Consider the following 17,036-nt stretch of genomic DNA (forward strand, 5'->3'; position numbering starts at 1 on the left):
GCTTTAAGCTCATAAAGAAACAAAATAGTAGAGTACACAGCTATTGCTCCAACTTTTAGTGGTGCACCTTGATTCCGCTCCATGTGATCATGTCCAAAACTGGTCAACTCACCATGTCCTCAGGGGCCACGTCATCAGGGAAGATGAAGCCCACCACCTGCTTTGCCTGCCATCTGTCTTGACATGTCACAGCCTCAACTTCTGGAGACCACATCTTAATAAAGTCGGTCAGTGAAGCCAGTGGCTTCGGAGGCACTAAAGGAGGAGGGCCGAGTGGTAATTCTAGCAGGCGTTTGGTTTTTGCAAGGTCCCCACTCCCCTGTCCAAAGACTAGCCACACGCCGCATTCATTCTTATTTTGAAAAGTACTGGACACTTACTTCCAATATATTGCCTTGTAATAATCCCCTCATCATGCCCTGGATCATGAAACTCCAGAGGCCTTCATTGACTTTTACTGGAACATCTCCAAGTTTTTCCACATTACTGCTTGCTTTGTGGATGGATGATTATTGAGGTCAGTCTGACAAAGGCGACTAGGTTTCTCTGGTCAGGATGCCCTTCTCCTTCCTCAAACCTAGCCCAAATTGGCCCAAGGAAAATGAGTGTATTGACCCATACTTGAAAAGTTTATAGGAAAGATGTGTCAGGCATGGCTGGATCCAGGGTCACATATTCCAGGACACCATTTCCTTCCAGCCCTCAGCTCTGCTTTCCTCCTGGTTGAATCCATTGCATGGGGGCAGGTTCGAGTCCAGGGAGACCTTATCTCCCTGCACGATTCTGAACCAGTGTCTGTGGTCAGGGAGCATCATGGGCTGAGTGCATTTGAACTGAGTAAACTTGCCCACCTGTGGAGCTGGGGGCTAGAGTCCACTCTACCCAAACTGTTACAGGTCAAGAGTCAGGGTGATACCTCCTAAATAATTCTGGCTACTGTTACCAGAAAAAGTTTGAATGGATGCTGAGCGGAAAACTTGGCAGAGGTCTGCTTCATCATCTTTAGGATTTGTTGAAGAGTCTTGTATTTATTAGCGGAAGGCTCATTTAGAGTTCTCTCATGGTACAAAATGACTTGGTATTTGTATGCACACTTAGATCTATTTATAAGAAATCCTATACCTCTCAAACTTGAAGTGGCTTATAAGACTTCATATTATGTAAAAAGATTGGAAGTGAATAATGAAGGAAATTAGAATAAAGAGGAAAGCAAGATAGACCTGTAAGATAAGATGGGGGTAAGGTTAATCTCACAAATTTCAAAGCTGGAAGATCCTACGAGATTGGTAGACGTGACCTGCAAATTTGGCTCTGAGGTTCCCAGGAAGAGTATTAGATCCTATACAAAGGGGGAGAGAGAGAGAAAATGTGTGCATGCATGTGCATGCATGCGCCCACATACCCATGAGTATAACAGACTTGTGTGCAAGCCCCTATGGGAGTGGAGACCCTAAGAGGCCATGGGAAGACAATATGGTCTGGGGTATCCTTAGATTCATTTCTTTTCCAAACTCCTGGGATGCTTGCCCTCAGGAATCTTACATCTTTGCTCTCAGCAATGTGTTAGGAAGCAAAGCAAGCAGACCAGGATTGAAACCCCCTTTCTGCTGGGTTCCTTTCAGGAACAATTGAAGGGCTAAACCACGTTCCCTTTGGTGGGAGGCAGTAAGATGAGTCACTGCTGTGACGGGGGCAGAATAGGATGACCTCGGTTGTAAAGCTGGGCTAATCTGGAAAATGGACTCATGCCTGCCCCATGACTCACATTCCTGTTTACAAATGAGCCCCGAGGAGAAGTGCAGAGAGGGAGACTCTGCTTCCCGGATGGAGACCAGAGACGTCCAGGGCTGGGCACCCGTGCTTCCTCTGGGGCTTGGGCTGTGCTTCCTGGGGGCAGACCTTGGGATCCCCGCAATGGTGACTTTCAGTGTCCAGCCACAGGGACAGTTGCAACTCACAAGGGCAATGGAGAGGCACCAGTTTGCAGGTGATGTGGCTCCTTCTCATTTTGGGTCTTCACATGCTTTGGGCTGGGTTAATCCACCTGGAGAAACCACCCTCTCCCCCCTACCCCCACCCGCACCCCCACCATCAGATGACCCAGTTATCTGAGAACCATTTAAATTATTCTAGAAATGTGGCTGCTGTTTCATAGATTTGTCCATTATTTCCATTGCTTTTCTAACTCCTAGTCTTCAGTGCCCACCATGCTCATTCTGCTATTTAGTGGATATCAGAACATAATATATTGGGTATTGTGCCCAATCTCATATTCTTAATCTTGAATTCTGTTTTTTGTCAGGGGGGAATTAAAAAGGGTGAAAAAATTTGTTCATGGGGATTTTCCTTCACATTAGATCAGATCACATCAGATCAGTCGCTCAGTCGTGTCTGACTCTTTGCGACCCCATGAATCGCAGCACTCCAGGCCTCCCTGTCCATCACCCACTCCCAGAGTTCACCCAGACTCACGTCCATCGAGTCAGTGATGCCATCCAGCCATCTCATCCTCTGTCGTCCCCTTCTCCTCTTGCCCCCAATCCCTCCCAGCATCAGAGTCTTTTCCAATGAGTCAACTCTTCGCATGAGGTGGCCGAAGTACTGGAGTTTCAGCTTTAGCATCATTCCTTCCAAAGAAATCCCAGGGCTGATCTCCTTCAGAATGGACTGGTTGGATCTCCTTGCAGTCCAAGGGACTCTCAAGAGTCTTCTCCAACACCACAGTTCAAAAGCATCAATTCTTCAGTGCTCAGCCTTCTTCACAGTCCAACTCTCACATCCATCCATGACCACAGGAAAAACCATAGCCTTGACTAGACGAACCGTTGTTGGCAAAGTAATGTCTCAGCTTTTGAATATGCTATCTAGGTTGGTCATAACTTTCCTTCCAAGGAGTAAGCGTCTTTTAATTTCATGGCTGCAGTCACCATCTGCAGTGATTTTGGAGCCCAGAAAAATAAAGTCTGACACTGTTTCCACTGTTTCCCCGTCTATTTCCCATGAAGTGATAGAACTTTTTAACAACTAGGGTAGAGAAGACATAATTCTTTATCATGAACACAAAAGTCATAGGTCTTTTTTTTTTTTAACAAGAATTAGAATGATATTTCCTTGTTGTGAAACAGCCGTTCTTGGACCCCAGGTCACTCTTAACACCGATCAATTCTTTACCCTGATTTTAGAGCAATAGTCAACATCTGGAGAGGAAGATGTATTTACGTAACAACAGTATGAGTTGAGTGAGACCTGGTTCTCGTCCCCCTTCCCCCGCCGTCTACTAGCTGTGTGACCTTGGGCATGCTCCTTAACGTCTCTGAGTCAGTTTCCTCCTCTGTAAAATGGGCACAACAGGACCCACCTCACAGGGTAGTTGTGAGGAACAGTGGAAGGACACAAACGTTCCTGTCTAGAACCCTAACAGAGAAGCAGCGCTCATCACAGGCCCTGGCTGAGTTGACATGCAGTACAGCACCGCTTCCTGAGCACTCAGGGCTGGTGCTACCAGATCCTTGAAGGGGTCCAGAGACGCCGGTGTAGTTGCAGCTCTCAGAAAGGTTGCAGCCTAGCAGAGGGAATGGTATTGAGACAGCTCCCCAAATAGCACTGGCATGGAACCCTGTGCAACTGCTTTTTTGTAGGGTAGAAATACTGGCTCGGCCCAAATGTTCATTTGGAGTTTTCTTTAGAACCCAGATGAACTTTTGGGCCAACCCAATAGCAGCAATATTACATGGTTTAAATTAATGGATGATTCGGTAAGGTAAGTTGAGAGAGAGGGAAAATGCTAGCCAGCAGGCTTCTCAGAAGGAGTGATGGGCAGGGCGGGGAGAGTGGGAAGGGATGCCCCAGAAAGGCTGCCTGGAGGAGGCTGTGTTGAAGATGTCTCTGGCAGGGTCCCCAAGCTGGCCGGCAAGGACGCGGGAGAGTTCCGGGTTCGAGCGGGGAACCCCGGTCCTCCGCCTCCTGGAGTTTGTAGAGAAGTGGGGGTTAGCACAGGACGTCCAGCTGGGGGCCGTGAATGCCTTGCTGACTGCGCACGCCTCCCTCCCGAGCCTCACTCTGTTCCCCTTTCTTCCTGGCAGCAGTGCCCCCTCCCTTGCTGCACTCAGGGACATGACTGTCAGCACTTCTACCCCCCCTCAGACTTCACTGTCAGCACTCAAGTCTTCAGGGACATGAAAAGGAGCCACTCCTTACAAAAGGTTGGGGAGCCCTGGTGTTTGGAGGTAGGTCTCGGAGCAGAATGACGGTATGAGATGAGCGGGCTCTGGACGGAAGCCACCCATGCACGTGGCTTCCTTCTCCCTAGGGCATCCTCCGTGGTCCCTGAGTCCTGTCACATCACCGTTACATTGGGTGCCATGATGCCGGGGTGTCCTGACCACGGATAGGTTTATCATAGCCGTAACAGTGCCAGTTTACAAGGACGAGGGGAAGGGAGACACTCCCGCGAACCCAAGGTGTTGGGCTCCTAGTTGAAGCCACATGGTCTAGTATCATGCATGGCTTCCATAAGAATGATGAACAATGTCATCCCGTTAAACTTGACTGTGGAAACGATTTCCTAGGACTCTTCAGAGCTTCCAGTGGAAGAGATTGTATCACCGGAACTTGGCCTTTGTTCTTCATTCTTTAGAACTTACAGATTTTCTTTTCACATTCAGGGTCCTGGGCTCTGCTCACCCTTTCTGCAGTGGTGCTTCCACAGTCAAGTTTAGTGGGATGACCTTGTTACTCTTCAAATTCATAGTCCCAAATAATAAAGAACATCTAGAACATGTTTTCATCCTCAGAAGAGCAAAACTCAATGCAGATAAAAACTACAAAGTTAACTCTTTAAACAGTGCATGATTTAGTAACTCATGCTAGCTTTTGACTTTTTTCCTTTTTTAAAAGGAAAGGGAATATTTAAGAGCCAATTAGTAGAGCCTCTGTCTCTGATAAACATTGATTGTATACCTACTATGTGCTGATTGCCCTGCAGCATGTTAGGGCTGCAGGGACAGAAAACAGCAGAGGCCTAGAGTAATACGTTACATTTGTCGGTGCGTCTTGCCTTTGGAGAGAGAAAAGGCGGGTGAAATCATCCTGAAAAGCTTGTCCTAATTTAAAAAGTAGTAAATAGCCCTGTAAGAAAACGAGACACACGTAGAGAAACATCCAAATGTTTCATCCAAATGCAGGAGAAAATGTCAACACATTCCTTTTTTACCTAGTTGCGATCTCTTAATATTTGGATGCATTTCTTTCTTGTCATTCATGTGTCTGAAGTTTAAAAATGGTTCGCAAAACATTTGTAAAACATGGAATGGCTCCTTGCTCGGTTATTCTCATACACTATGTTGTGTCTTAATTCTGGTTAGTTACACGGTGTCTTTTGGGGCTCTTCCTGTCTAATTAGTCCCCTCTGACCAGATGTGACTAAAACTGAAGATGTGTCTAGGGTCTTTTGAACCAGACCCTACCCCACTTCTTCTGATGAGCCCTGTGCTTGGAACTGCTGGGGCCTGTGTATGTATACGGCCCGGGTCTTTAACTGGCCTGAGTCAGATGGACCAGGGAGGCTGACTTCTGTGTTGGCAGCCCTGGCCCGCAAGGAAGAGCTTTTTCTCAGCAGCCCCTCCTCGGTTTGGCTTTTAATAAGCGCCTCTGTTCATCCTGACGATGGATGATAAGGCCATACTGAACATAGTTATTCCTCCACCAGGGCCTGGCAAGCAGTAACTCATTAATCTTTGGTCAGAGTTACATGATAGATAAAGGAGAACCAGGCACCCATTCTGAGTTGTGAAAACGAAACAGAAACACTGGGTTTCTTCCTTATAACTCGAGATCCACAGGCGCCGACGCCTGTTTCTCAGCTTGCTGGCGCCAGTTTCTCAGCTTTGCCCTCAGGACAGGGAAGCATCTCTTGGGGAAGAGCCAGTTACCTCGGCTTCCCAGATGGGGGACTAAGTCCCTAAGTTGTGAACAGACCAGACGCAGAGACAACACTTGGGCCCTGTGACCTCAAGCGAGTTACCTACCTGCTCTGTGCTTCAGTCCCCTCCTCAGTGCAGGGGGGCCCGACATGAGCTGTTGTGAGCCTCAGTTGACTTGAGGCATGTGGAGCGGGAACTTGGCCAGAGGAGCCCGTGTGCTGGGTCTGGCACGAGCGTCTGGCAGGATCCGGGGGAGCCGCACCCTGGCAGTGAGTCTGTGTGGTGGGCTGGCCTTTGGTGGGGCAGTTCAGTCCTGCCGCGTGGTTTCCACACACAGCTCTGGGGCGCTCCAGGTGTTTCCGGGGAGCATTGCGGAAACTGCACAATCAGAGGAGGCAGAACCAGATTTGAGTCCAGCATTCTCTCACCTCTGCTGGCAAGGTGCTTCATCCATCTGTGATGCAATCCCCGTGTCTGTTAAAAAGGACTGATGGCGGAATCCCTGCCCCAGCCTCCTTCTCTGGGTACCTCCCAGGATCCCTTGAAATCCTGATCAAAGAGACTTTTTAACACAGCACTTCCTACGGTCCAGGCACTTCTCTCAGGGATTTGTGTATTTTACCTCTTGAAAACCTGACAACAACCCTAAGAGGAAGGTGCTGTGGTTTTGTCATTTCGCAGATGCACCATATAGAGGTTAAGTAACTTGCTTAAGATTACACAGCAAAGGGGCAGAGCTGTAAAACTGCTATTAATGAAAGACCATGGCAGCGGTCCATGGTTTGGAGCCTTCTCCACCAGTCACCTTCCACTGGCTAAAGGAGACTGGGTTAGGTCCTGCTCAACACGCATCCGTCTCAGCAGCTGGGAGGAGACTTCTGATTCAGGATATCTAAAGTCCAGTCTTTGGTTTATAGGTACCACATCTGCGATCCTTTCTAACCCATCCATTGGCCCTTCTCTCTCTCCCCTGGGAGTCAGCTTGATCCTTTTAGCTCTCTCCTCAAGGGAATTAAGGTTGGTAGACCAGTTGAGTAAATATGAGTAAGAAAGTCAATATCCACCTGGGCAGGCATGAGTCACTTCTTTCTAGTTAGCTATTCATGGCCACTTTCAAGCTCACCACACAAAGTCATTACATTGAGGCTATTACCATGTTTAATAGTGACAATAATAGGGTGTGACCCATGGCATAAATGCATTCAGATAAGAAAGAAAGTGTTTTTTTTCCTGTAATTGCTTAGTCAATACCATTTTCACGGAAATGCTTGCAAACAAACTTTTAAAGAGGTCTTTGTTCGAATCCTTCCCTTATTCTGCGCTTCCTTCCTCTTGAAGGGCTTTTTTGAACTTTTCCTGATCAGTGGGCTGGGGGTTAGCAGGGTGATACCCTCTGTCCTTTCTGATGTTTTGGTCTACTGACCTACCTTTTTGCTGGTTTTTAGCCTAATTTTATTTCATTTTTAGGGGGGGGGTGTGTGTGTGTTGTGTGTGTGTGTGAGTTCAGGAGAGGACACATTATTGCTGGTACTTGCTTATTAACTTCTCAGCTTAGACATTTAAGGGGGAAAAAGACTTTTGCTAACTTTGCAAAGCTAGTCACATAGACAGGGAGTTAACCATTTTGGTGAGAGGAAATGAAACTTTTCTTAGGTTTATTAGACCACATCCTATGAATCTGTGGCTTATTATATGTCTGATTTCTAAAAAGCATGGCATCATGGCCAGAGTTTTATTTTTGCTCATTAGTCATTGAAACAAATATAGATATTGCTTCATTTCCTTAGTTCTATGTTTTTCAATATGTTAATGTATGGAAAATCTGGATTTACACAACAAAGTACATTAGAAGGGGGAAGTATTAATCTCTGCATTACAATTTTGGATTACCAAGTATTCTGTTCAGCTAAAATGTTTAGTTCATCCTCCTCCTCCTGATTACATAAAGATGCAGAATCAGAGAAAACAGTAAAAATGTTCCTGAAAGACAAAATTAGTATTTGGACATGGTTTCAGTCTTTTAAAGGATGTGTTTAAAAAATGAGAGGCAGGCTCGTATTATATATGTAATTCTTCTCCGTCCGTCTGACATTTCTTGTAATAGAAACCCTTTCCTGTGTATCCCGTGAAGACTCTTGGTAAAACGTCCAGCGGTGTCCATCCTGGAACTGGATATCTCTCAATGTGTTTAGTCATTGCCCCGTGCAAACCCACTGTTTCTAAAGTTCCACTATTACAGTCCGATTGCATCTCATGCGGGAAAGAGTGCAAGCTGAAAATAACAAAGACAGAATGACTGTGGCCATTCCCTCATGCCCCCATGATGTATATGGCCTGTGGCTTAGCACACACAGCCCTGGAGCATTCTGTGCAAGCAGTCCAGCAAATTCGCTCCCCTCCCCAGAGTCATTCTCCCGGTGGGATGACTGGTGGGACCACCCATGTTATTTTGTCATTTCTCGTTTTTCTTTCTGCAGATCTTCTTTGTTGAGTTCTTCTAGGTTAAATGGGTGTGTGGATTTCCTCTGCTGAATTTCAGCTCCATGAGTGTAAGTGGGCATCGTGGTGCCTAACTGGAATTCCTGACACCCCAGAGAAGCCACACTCCCAATGCATGGTGAACGTGGTGTGGTTTCCCCTGCCACGTGTCAGAGCCCCGAAGGATTGACACAGCTTGACCACTGCTTGCACAGGGCTCCCCACCAGGGACACAGGTCCAGAGAGGAAAGGGATTGTTCTGGGCCTTGTGTCCCTTGTTGACCATTCCTTGGACCGAAGGCATGCGCACTGATCACTTCTTACACTTTTCTCCACCCCGGGAGGCTGATACACAGAGTAGGAAGCCCAGGCAGTGTGCGTGAACATCCTTTAAGGACCCCATCCCTTGGAGGGTGGGGCGTTCTCTGGCCCTGTATCCAGCCTCTGGGCCCCCCAAACCCCGCCTGGATGCCACAGGCTGGATCACTGCTCCTATCTCTGTGACGGCCTCCCTTTTCCCCATTCTTTGTGAGTCACATGTTTTCTTTGCAACTCTTGTGACAAAGGTCATTAGTAGAGAAGACTTGGGCCTTCCATGCGTGACATCTTGTCATCCACACAGTTTATTGGTTTGGGATCCTCCCCTTTTGTAATTCTGTGAGGTGACAGATCAGTTTTTAATGGGCTGTGCTGTGTCAAGGGAGAGTTTAAATTAACCTTCAGACTTTTTATACCTCACAGGGCCCCTCAGATCATAATACACGGTCAGTATTTGAAGAGAGGGAGGGGATGCTTTTTGCTCACGCCTGCCTGTCTGTTTCTCCATGATGTGATACCTCTGTTTCTCAGAGTACTTTCCTTTGATGATGTCAGTGAGGTAGATGTTTGGAATTTGGGAACAGAGAGGAACCACGCTTCAGCCCAGACTCTGGAACTTAGTTTACTCGTTTTTATTAAAAGGAGATTGTCAGGTCAGCAAAGTGGAGGATCTTAGTTTCTTAGTTTCAGGCCAGCTCTATGCACCTGATCCAAAAGGTATTTATTGTATCCGCTGCTGCTAGTTTTGCAGGAGCTGATTCTAGGTGCTACCTCTTCTTTTATTCTTTATTCCATTCTTTCCCAGCCTTCTCCATCACATCACTGAACGTTCACTTCAAACCTGTTTGCATTAAAGGAATGTGGTAGTGCCGAAAACAGTTTTTTGATGTTGGCTTGGGGAGTAAGGTGGTAGAAGTGTTCCTATCTTCTCTGATAAGGCCAGGTTCAAGTTCTGACCACCCTTTCCTCGGGCTGTCCTTTCCTCATCAGTGACTGGCTGCCTCTGCTTGAGCTGCAGATGGGGAAAGGAGGTGGCCTCTGTCTGGCCAAGGAGTTTTAAACTCTTTGTTAACAACCTCCTGGGGTGTATGTGTGTGTTCTGTTCTTCTGGGGCTCCTCCACCCCCAGGGAGCTCACAGCATTTTTCTCTGGAAAGGTCTAAATAGCAGGCCTGTTTGGGCTCAGAGTGAAAGTTTCTGTTTTGGAAAAGCCAGTTCCTTCCGATAAGGGAGGGTGGGGATGAGGAAGGAACTAGAGACGCCAGAAAAAGAAGAAGTGAGAGTCCAGGAGGCGAGGAGGCGGCAGGGTGACCAGGGGACGCGTGGTGCCCGCTGCGTTTATTTCCCAGCCCCACCTGTCACTTGACCGCCCAGCTTCGCCGGAGCCCCCTGTGTGGCAGCCCCTGGGCCCCAGCGGGGACCTCTTGCTGCTTCAAAAAACAGAGCTGGCAGGAGATGGTGTTGGGTTGGACATGATGTACGGGGCTGGGGTCAGAGGGAGCACGCCAGCGCTCAATCACCAAGTGCTCAGCCTGGACTCTGCCCATCGGGTTTCTGGCAGGCCCGGGTGGTTCGCCGGCAACCAGTTTGGCCAGGGAGAGGTGCTCTTTTCCCCCCGGAAAAGAGAAGCCCCTCCACCAGAAAGTACAAGAAACTCATAATCAGCCAGGAGATCCCAGTTCACAGCTCTGCCTCTTGGACAAGTTTCTTTCTTCCTGCCCTTTTTTAAAAAATAAGAACCCAGAAGAAAGCTGGGTGGAGGTGAGAGGGAGGGGCAGCTTGCTAATGATGCTTTTACTGGCTTCAGGAATCCGGGCAGTTCCTGAAGGGCAGGTGGGGCATTTCTGTGCCCGGCGGGGCAAGGACAGCAGTGTCTGGGCGTGGATTCGCAGCTCTCATGATGTAGTGACGTGTATGCTTCTAAAGGGACTGGGACATTAGTTTTCCTTGACCCTGTCCTGCTGGGGGCAGCAGAGTGAACTCAAATCAGGTTCTTGGTGGGGATCTCTGCTCCCTGCAGTCTTGCTTGGTGGGGTCACCTGCAGCTGTCTAGTTTTTGATTTGCACTTCCTGTGTATGCTTCTGTGTCCCTGATTCTAGGACTTAGGAACAGGCTTCCTTGGCCGTGTGGGGTTTTCAAAAATTATATTTTAACATATACAACAAAATTGGCCTTTTCTTTTGGTCTACAGTTCTGTGAATTTTAGCATCAATTCGTATTATCGCCACCACAGTCAGGATACACAACAGTTCCGTCACCTTACACACACTTTTATGCTACCCTTTTAAGGTCACAAGGGATGTGGGGTTTTTTTTTTAATTTTTATGGTTTTCACCTTTGAAAGGTATCATTGACCTGATCTGTCTCTTTCATTCAGAGGCTGACTTTTCACTGTCCATTGTAAGTTTCTGCTTTGCTCTTTCTCCACCAAGAGATGTAACCAGAGTACCTTTCTTGTCAGCCTCCTACTGACATGGTGGGTTGGGTTGTTTGGTTCTTGTGCTGGCTGTTTTTGCCCACACCCCTAGGATGCTTTGGGCCACTTTGTGGATTTAGGAGAACTCAAGGCGAATTCTGACAGTGGCCAGAGAACACTATTAACTAGTAAGGGACATGTTCTTGCTGACCATCTAGGCAGCCTTGTGAAGCGAAATGACTTCTGGAGTATTCTGCTTTGAATTATCTGTTATTCTCTCCCAGATGTCAGGACCGACGATCAAGGTTTGTTGTTGTTGTTCAGGTACTCAGTCGTGTCCGACTCTTTGTGACCCCATGGACTGCAGTACACCAGGCTTCCCTGTCCATCACTGCCTCCCAGAGTTTGCTCAGACTCATGTCCATCGAGTCGGTGATGCCATCCAACCATCTCATCCTCTGTCGCCCCCTTCTCCTCCTTCTCTCAAATCTTTCCCAGCGTTAGAGTCTTTTCCAATGAGTTGGCCCTTCACATCAGGTGGCCAAAGTATTGGAGCTTCAGCTTCAGCATTGGTCCTTCCGGTGAATCTTCAAGGTTGATTTCCTTTAGGATTGACCACTTTGATGTGTAAAATGAAGATGGTGCATCATCTGTAGATTTGTTGACCCGTGTGGCTCTCCCAGACTGTCCTCACTTGTCTGACTACTTAGGTGAAGCCAGAAACAGTGTTGCTTCCATGATCACCCATGCCCCCCCCAGCCAGGTTCAGCAACAAGCTGGAACAGCCATGGGAAGGCCAGAGCTGTGTGTCACCTGCTGTGGTCAGACCTTCTGCTTTCTTCGGGAAAAGTGAACTGCAGGAATGTTTGTGTGGTACATGCAGATCCTGTGTATGTGCCTGTCCTCTTGGGAAACGAGGAGAGGTGACCCCAAAGGTCCCTGGCTCAGAACGTCACACTTGACTGAACAGTTGATGATGCCTTTGCGGTGGATTTTGCTGGGGAAGGTGGCAGCAGTCTCACACATGTGAGGGCTGGTGTAATCTGACTCCTGCCTTTGTAATTACTTGGAGAGTTGCCATTACAGCCAATTGAGAAGTGGGAACAGTGACCCAGAGCAGAAAGCAGAAATTATAGGGGTGGAAAGGGGAGGTAACATCCAGAAACACAGTCGTAACTCTCCTCCTGGCTTTCTGGGATGGAAAACTGCTTTAGAATCAGGAGAAAGTGTTAGAACCGCCTTCTAAAAAGTGTCACCCCTCTTTCCTGTCTGTATCCCCACTGCTCACTGCTCTCTTGACAGGCTGAAGGAACCCCTCAGAGTGTGGTAGAGTCGGGGCATCCAGGGTTTAGTTGAGAGGAGTGAGTCTGCTGATAAGAAACTACCTTTGTCTGGCAGCATGTTTCTGTAGAGGAATGTCCTCCAGGTGCAAGAAGAATGGTTCTCATTTAAAAAAAAAAAAATCACACACTAAACAAAGTAACACGAGCATGTGCGTCAGGACGAAACCAGGAGAATAGAGCAGCTCTCAGATGCACGACGCTTTTCCGCACCCTGATTGACAGGGCAGGGGCGCTGTGGAAAGCCAGGGGTGGCATCACTTTCACATGTGGAGCAAGTGTAAACCTTGGGGCCTGGGGGCCTTCACTCTGGAAGATGCCAGAGAAGAACTTACAGAGTGATCATTCTCCCTCCAGAGGTGCTTACCGTTTGTCTGATCAATGTCGGAAACACGATATCATTTCTACCAACACCCACATAAGAAGGTTTCTTTTTTTTCCCCCCTTTTCTTATTTGGGTGACAGATTGCATGTTAGGGCACTAAAAGATGAAAGCACTAAATATTTGCTTTAGAAAAACACAGCGAAAGACTCTCTCATCCTCCCAGCTGAAAACTGATGGGCTTAGAATTCCATTAACAAAAACGACTGTCTGCAGTTAAATGTATTGCCACCCTCTGGGCACGGTTAACAAGTGGGGGAGAAAGTGGAGGTCGAAGGGTGGAGGATTGTACAGGATTCTTTCTCCCGGGGAGTGGAATTAGGGCCCTTTCGTCGACATGGAGGTCCAGGGTAGCCCAGAGAAGTGCCTTCCTCCTTCTGTCATGTTGAGCTCCTCCTTCTGGGTCTTTTCAGTGGATTTCCTCTCCATAAAAAGGATCTCTTTGTTATTCCCTCTTTCAGATGTAATGATAAAGTCGTAATTCTTACAATCCTCTTTGGCATGAGCTGTCTTGCCTCAGAAGAAGAGAGAATGCGTTTTGGCACTTGTTGATGGTTCTTGCAAAGTCTGTTTAATGGAATGATTAAGAGCGTGAATTCAAACCCTGCCTTTGCTACTAACTGGCTGAGTGATTGTGCCCATAGTATGGTTTCTAAACCTCAGTTTCTCCATCTGTAAAGCAGGGAAATTTTTATACATCCCTTCCTTTATTGGGAGGTTTCACTGAGTTAAGGTGGTATACATGTCCATCCGTCAACATCTGCTGTTGTTTAGTTGCTGAGTTGTGTCTGATTCTTTTACGACCTCATGGACTGTAGCCCGCCAGCTCCTCTGTCCATGGAATTCTCCAGGCAAGAATACTGGAGCAAGTTGCCATTTCCTCCTCCAGGGAATCTTCCCAACCAGGGATTGAACCCACGTCTCCTGTATTGGCAGGTGGATTCTTTACCACTGAGCCACCAGGGAAGCACTTCTATCAACATTAGCTCTTACTTATTCATTCTCAGTGGGTATTTTTAAATTCATCTCTTTGAGAGGAAAGAAGGATGAACCCTTTCTCTGGTCAGGGTGTAATATTAATATTAGCCACCACTTATTAAAAATTCGCTGTTGTTCAGGCTTTGAGTTCAGTTTTTTGTAAATATTCTTGTTTCACACTTATAGCTACTCCATCATAAGAGGAAAAACTATTTTTTCCAATTTTGTGTATACCTAAGCTAGTTGAGTGCTTTTCCATGAACCAGCTCTACTCTAAGTGGTTTTTCATATGTTAATTCATTTCACCCCCGCAACGCCCCCCAGAGGTAAGAACTATTTTCCTCAGTTTTAAAGAGAAGGAAACTGTGGCATAATTTTTTTTTTTAATTGTCCTTGGTTCTACGGAGAGTAACATCAGGGCTGGGGTGTGAAGGCCGGTCTTCACATGGTTGTAAAGCCAGGGTGCTCACCTCATCAGTTCGCTGCCAGCCTCCACTCGCACGTGTGAATGGTCCTAGCTCGCCAGGGTCATGCATGAGAAGCACTGAGCAGATACACAGATGCTCTCCAGATCCGCTGCTTTATGATAGTTGGGAAGAAAAATCTTTATTACCGGAAGTTGTGGCTTCTGAGTCTCTCAGCAGTTGGCAGCATAGATTTTTGATTTGTTTTGTTTTGTGTGTGTGGTTTTGTTTTTCAAATAATTAGAAACAGTTAGACTCTCCTTACCACCCACAGTAAAAATTGCTTGGATCCTGCAAATAAAAGAAATAAAAAATGAGTCCATTTGGTAGAGTGATTAAAACGGGATTTTCAAGAAGAAAGTTCCATTTTTGAGGGTGAGCTTTAGATGTGTAAAGGCTTAGGGATTTCTCGCTTTTCACTTCCCTCTTCGTCTGAATTCAGAGTCAAATAGTGTTAGGGGCTGTTGCCAATGATGGGAGAGATTACGCACAAGATGGCTCTGGGAGAAAACCTACATTTTTTTTGTACTTATTAATGGTATGTCTTTTGTGTGAGTGGGTGTGAGGACTGAGGAGGAAGCATATATTTACATGGTGTGTGGTCCTTTCTGCTTCATTTCACAACCTGTAATGGTGAGCTAGGGGAGGAAGAAGCCCCAGCACAGCCATGAGTTTCCACTGTAGGGATTATATCATTGAGGCAGGAGGAAGCCAGGCCTTTTTCCATGTCAGGAGGACTGAATCAGACTGGCTGGGACTCCTGGTTTTTAGGACTCTGTTCTAATGATGCCCTCACTTTTATACACACAATATGGGTACCCTTGCACATATGTGGTTCGCCTCACTCTTCCCTTCTCAGACCAGGGTCTGAGTTGATGTCTTTGGCCAGGTCAGATGTGCTGTCCATTGGAGATCCCTTGCCCCTCACATCCCCGCCAAAACTTCCTTGTCATTCCAAGACTGTAGCTAGTCACGTGAGTGACTTTCTAGTCCTTGTGGGTGCTTGAAGGGATTCGCCCTTGTAAGAGAAGGAACGTCCTGCTTGGAGGGCTGTCTGTGTGTCCATTGGAACCCACATTGCTTTTGCCTTCTCTTCTATGATCATTCCCAGGCAGGCCTCCTCTTGCCATCCTGACTTGTTTAAATTTATGGGTTGTTGGCAAGCAATTTTTTGATGCTATTCTTCTCATAGCCAGAGGCCAAGATCCCTTGTGGAGCAGTGCCTGAGTTTAATGGATGTCATCTGGACACCAGGGAGGGGCGTAGAGAAGCACTGGGGGAAAGTCTTAGAAGTAAGATGCTGCCCGTTGATACTTGTCTTTATCCGTTTCAGGGCAGTGCATTCAGAGAAATGGTTTTGGTGCTATCACGGCATCTTCTAATTTTAGGACAAAAGGTTCAGTGTCCTAAATGGACTTGTTGATGGCCTAAAGAATACCCCATAAGCCACCCATTCAACTTGATCTTGAATATCTCAACTTTATTGAGCTCTTCTCCTGGTTATAAAGCCAGAAGATCTGGCCATAGCTTTTGTAACACTAGGTAATGCTCCAGGAAGGATGATTTTACTCTTCTGACTGTCTGGGTTTGGTCCTCAGGCCAGGTTCTAAGATAGATAAGACAGTATCATCTTAGCTTGATTTAATGAGTTTAGCTTCAGATTAAAGGGAGTCTAGAAGTTACTGGGGCTGCCTCGGTGACTTCGTGGTAAAGAATCCGCCTGCCATGGTAGGACACGAGGGTTCAATCTCTGGGTCGGGAAAAGATCCCCTGGAGAAGGGAAATGACAACCCACTCCAGTATGCTTGCCTGGGAATCCCCATAGACTGGGGAGTCTGGTGGACTATAGTCCATGGGGTCACAAACGAGCTGGACACAACTTAGCAGCTAAACAACAGGAAAAAGGGAAGCAGGGATGCAGACAGGTCTTTCAGACATCAGACTTCTGACTGATAGCTGTTACAAAGCCTTGACTTTGTGGGACAGGCGAGTAATCTTCTTGTAATGATGAAAGCTTGCAAAATAGGTCTTAACATCCAGAGTGACTAGACAGAAGCACCAGCAGCGCTTGGGAACAGCTCAAGTTCACCAGGCACTGCTGGGCAGATGCTGTTCTCTGCTGGGGATGAGGTGTGAGCAGGATGGACTGAGTCTTTGCCTTCAAGGAGTCGCCCTTCTAGCTAGAAGTAATGACTCGAGTCCCTTGGACATTCTGCTCCCTTTTGGTCCCTGCCCACCCTGAGGGTCTGCTCCTTTCTGAGGCATCATCAGAAGAAGTTGCCTCCTGGGCTCCTAGAGAACTCAGAACTCCCTCCATGATGAGACCCCTCCATCTTGGTGGGAATGGTCTTCATAATGAGGCTTTCAAGAAAAGCCATGTTGAAGAGGGTGTGTTCAGAGCAGACAAGCCCACTTTCAAAGCTTGGGAGGTTCTGACCAGAGACTAGATGCCACCAGACCCACTTCTCTGCTGCTTCATCTCTTGTTTCTGCATGGTCACCAGCATCCTTTTGGTCTCACCCTCCTCTTTCCCAAATTCATTTTCCTCATCTCAGGGAATTTCTCACCATATTTACATTCTTCCTTGTTCAACATCAAATCTTTGTCTCTGTTCCCATCACAAAGATCTGTAACATACATACCTGGTTGCCAGGCATGTCCTGCCCAGGCTTCAGGCAGAGCAGTCTCTGGCAATTCTGGCCTCTTACAGTTTAGAAGAAGGGAAGAGAAAAGTAATTT

At 47.1% G+C, this 17,036-nt stretch overlaps 1 protein-coding gene across 38 annotated transcripts in view; it reads left to right on the plus strand.

Annotated features, from left to right (window-relative positions):
* The window catches only part of TCF7L2 (transcription factor 7 like 2), a 202,379-nt gene that overhangs the window by 123,380 nt on the left and 61,963 nt on the right, over nt 1–17,036 (plus strand). For 13 of the 38 annotated variants that reach the window (XM_045164104.1, XM_044934959.2, XM_044934963.2 and 10 more), the window contains one exon: nt 4,083–4,226. The exons of 21 other annotated variants lie outside the window; for them this stretch is intronic. In XM_045164104.1, coding sequence (XP_045020039.1) covers nt 4,083–4,226 — 144 coding nt within the window. The remainder of the gene's footprint in view (nt 1–4,082; nt 4,227–17,036) is intronic. 4 more of the 38 variants (XM_044934960.2, XM_044934966.2, XM_044934970.2 and 1 more) reach the window with 1 other exon arrangement.

Source organism: Bubalus bubalis, chromosome 23 (genome assembly GCF_019923935.1).
Source record: "Bubalus bubalis isolate 160015118507 breed Murrah chromosome 23, NDDB_SH_1, whole genome shotgun sequence".
Taxonomy (NCBI): domain Eukaryota; kingdom Metazoa; phylum Chordata; class Mammalia; order Artiodactyla; family Bovidae; genus Bubalus; species Bubalus bubalis.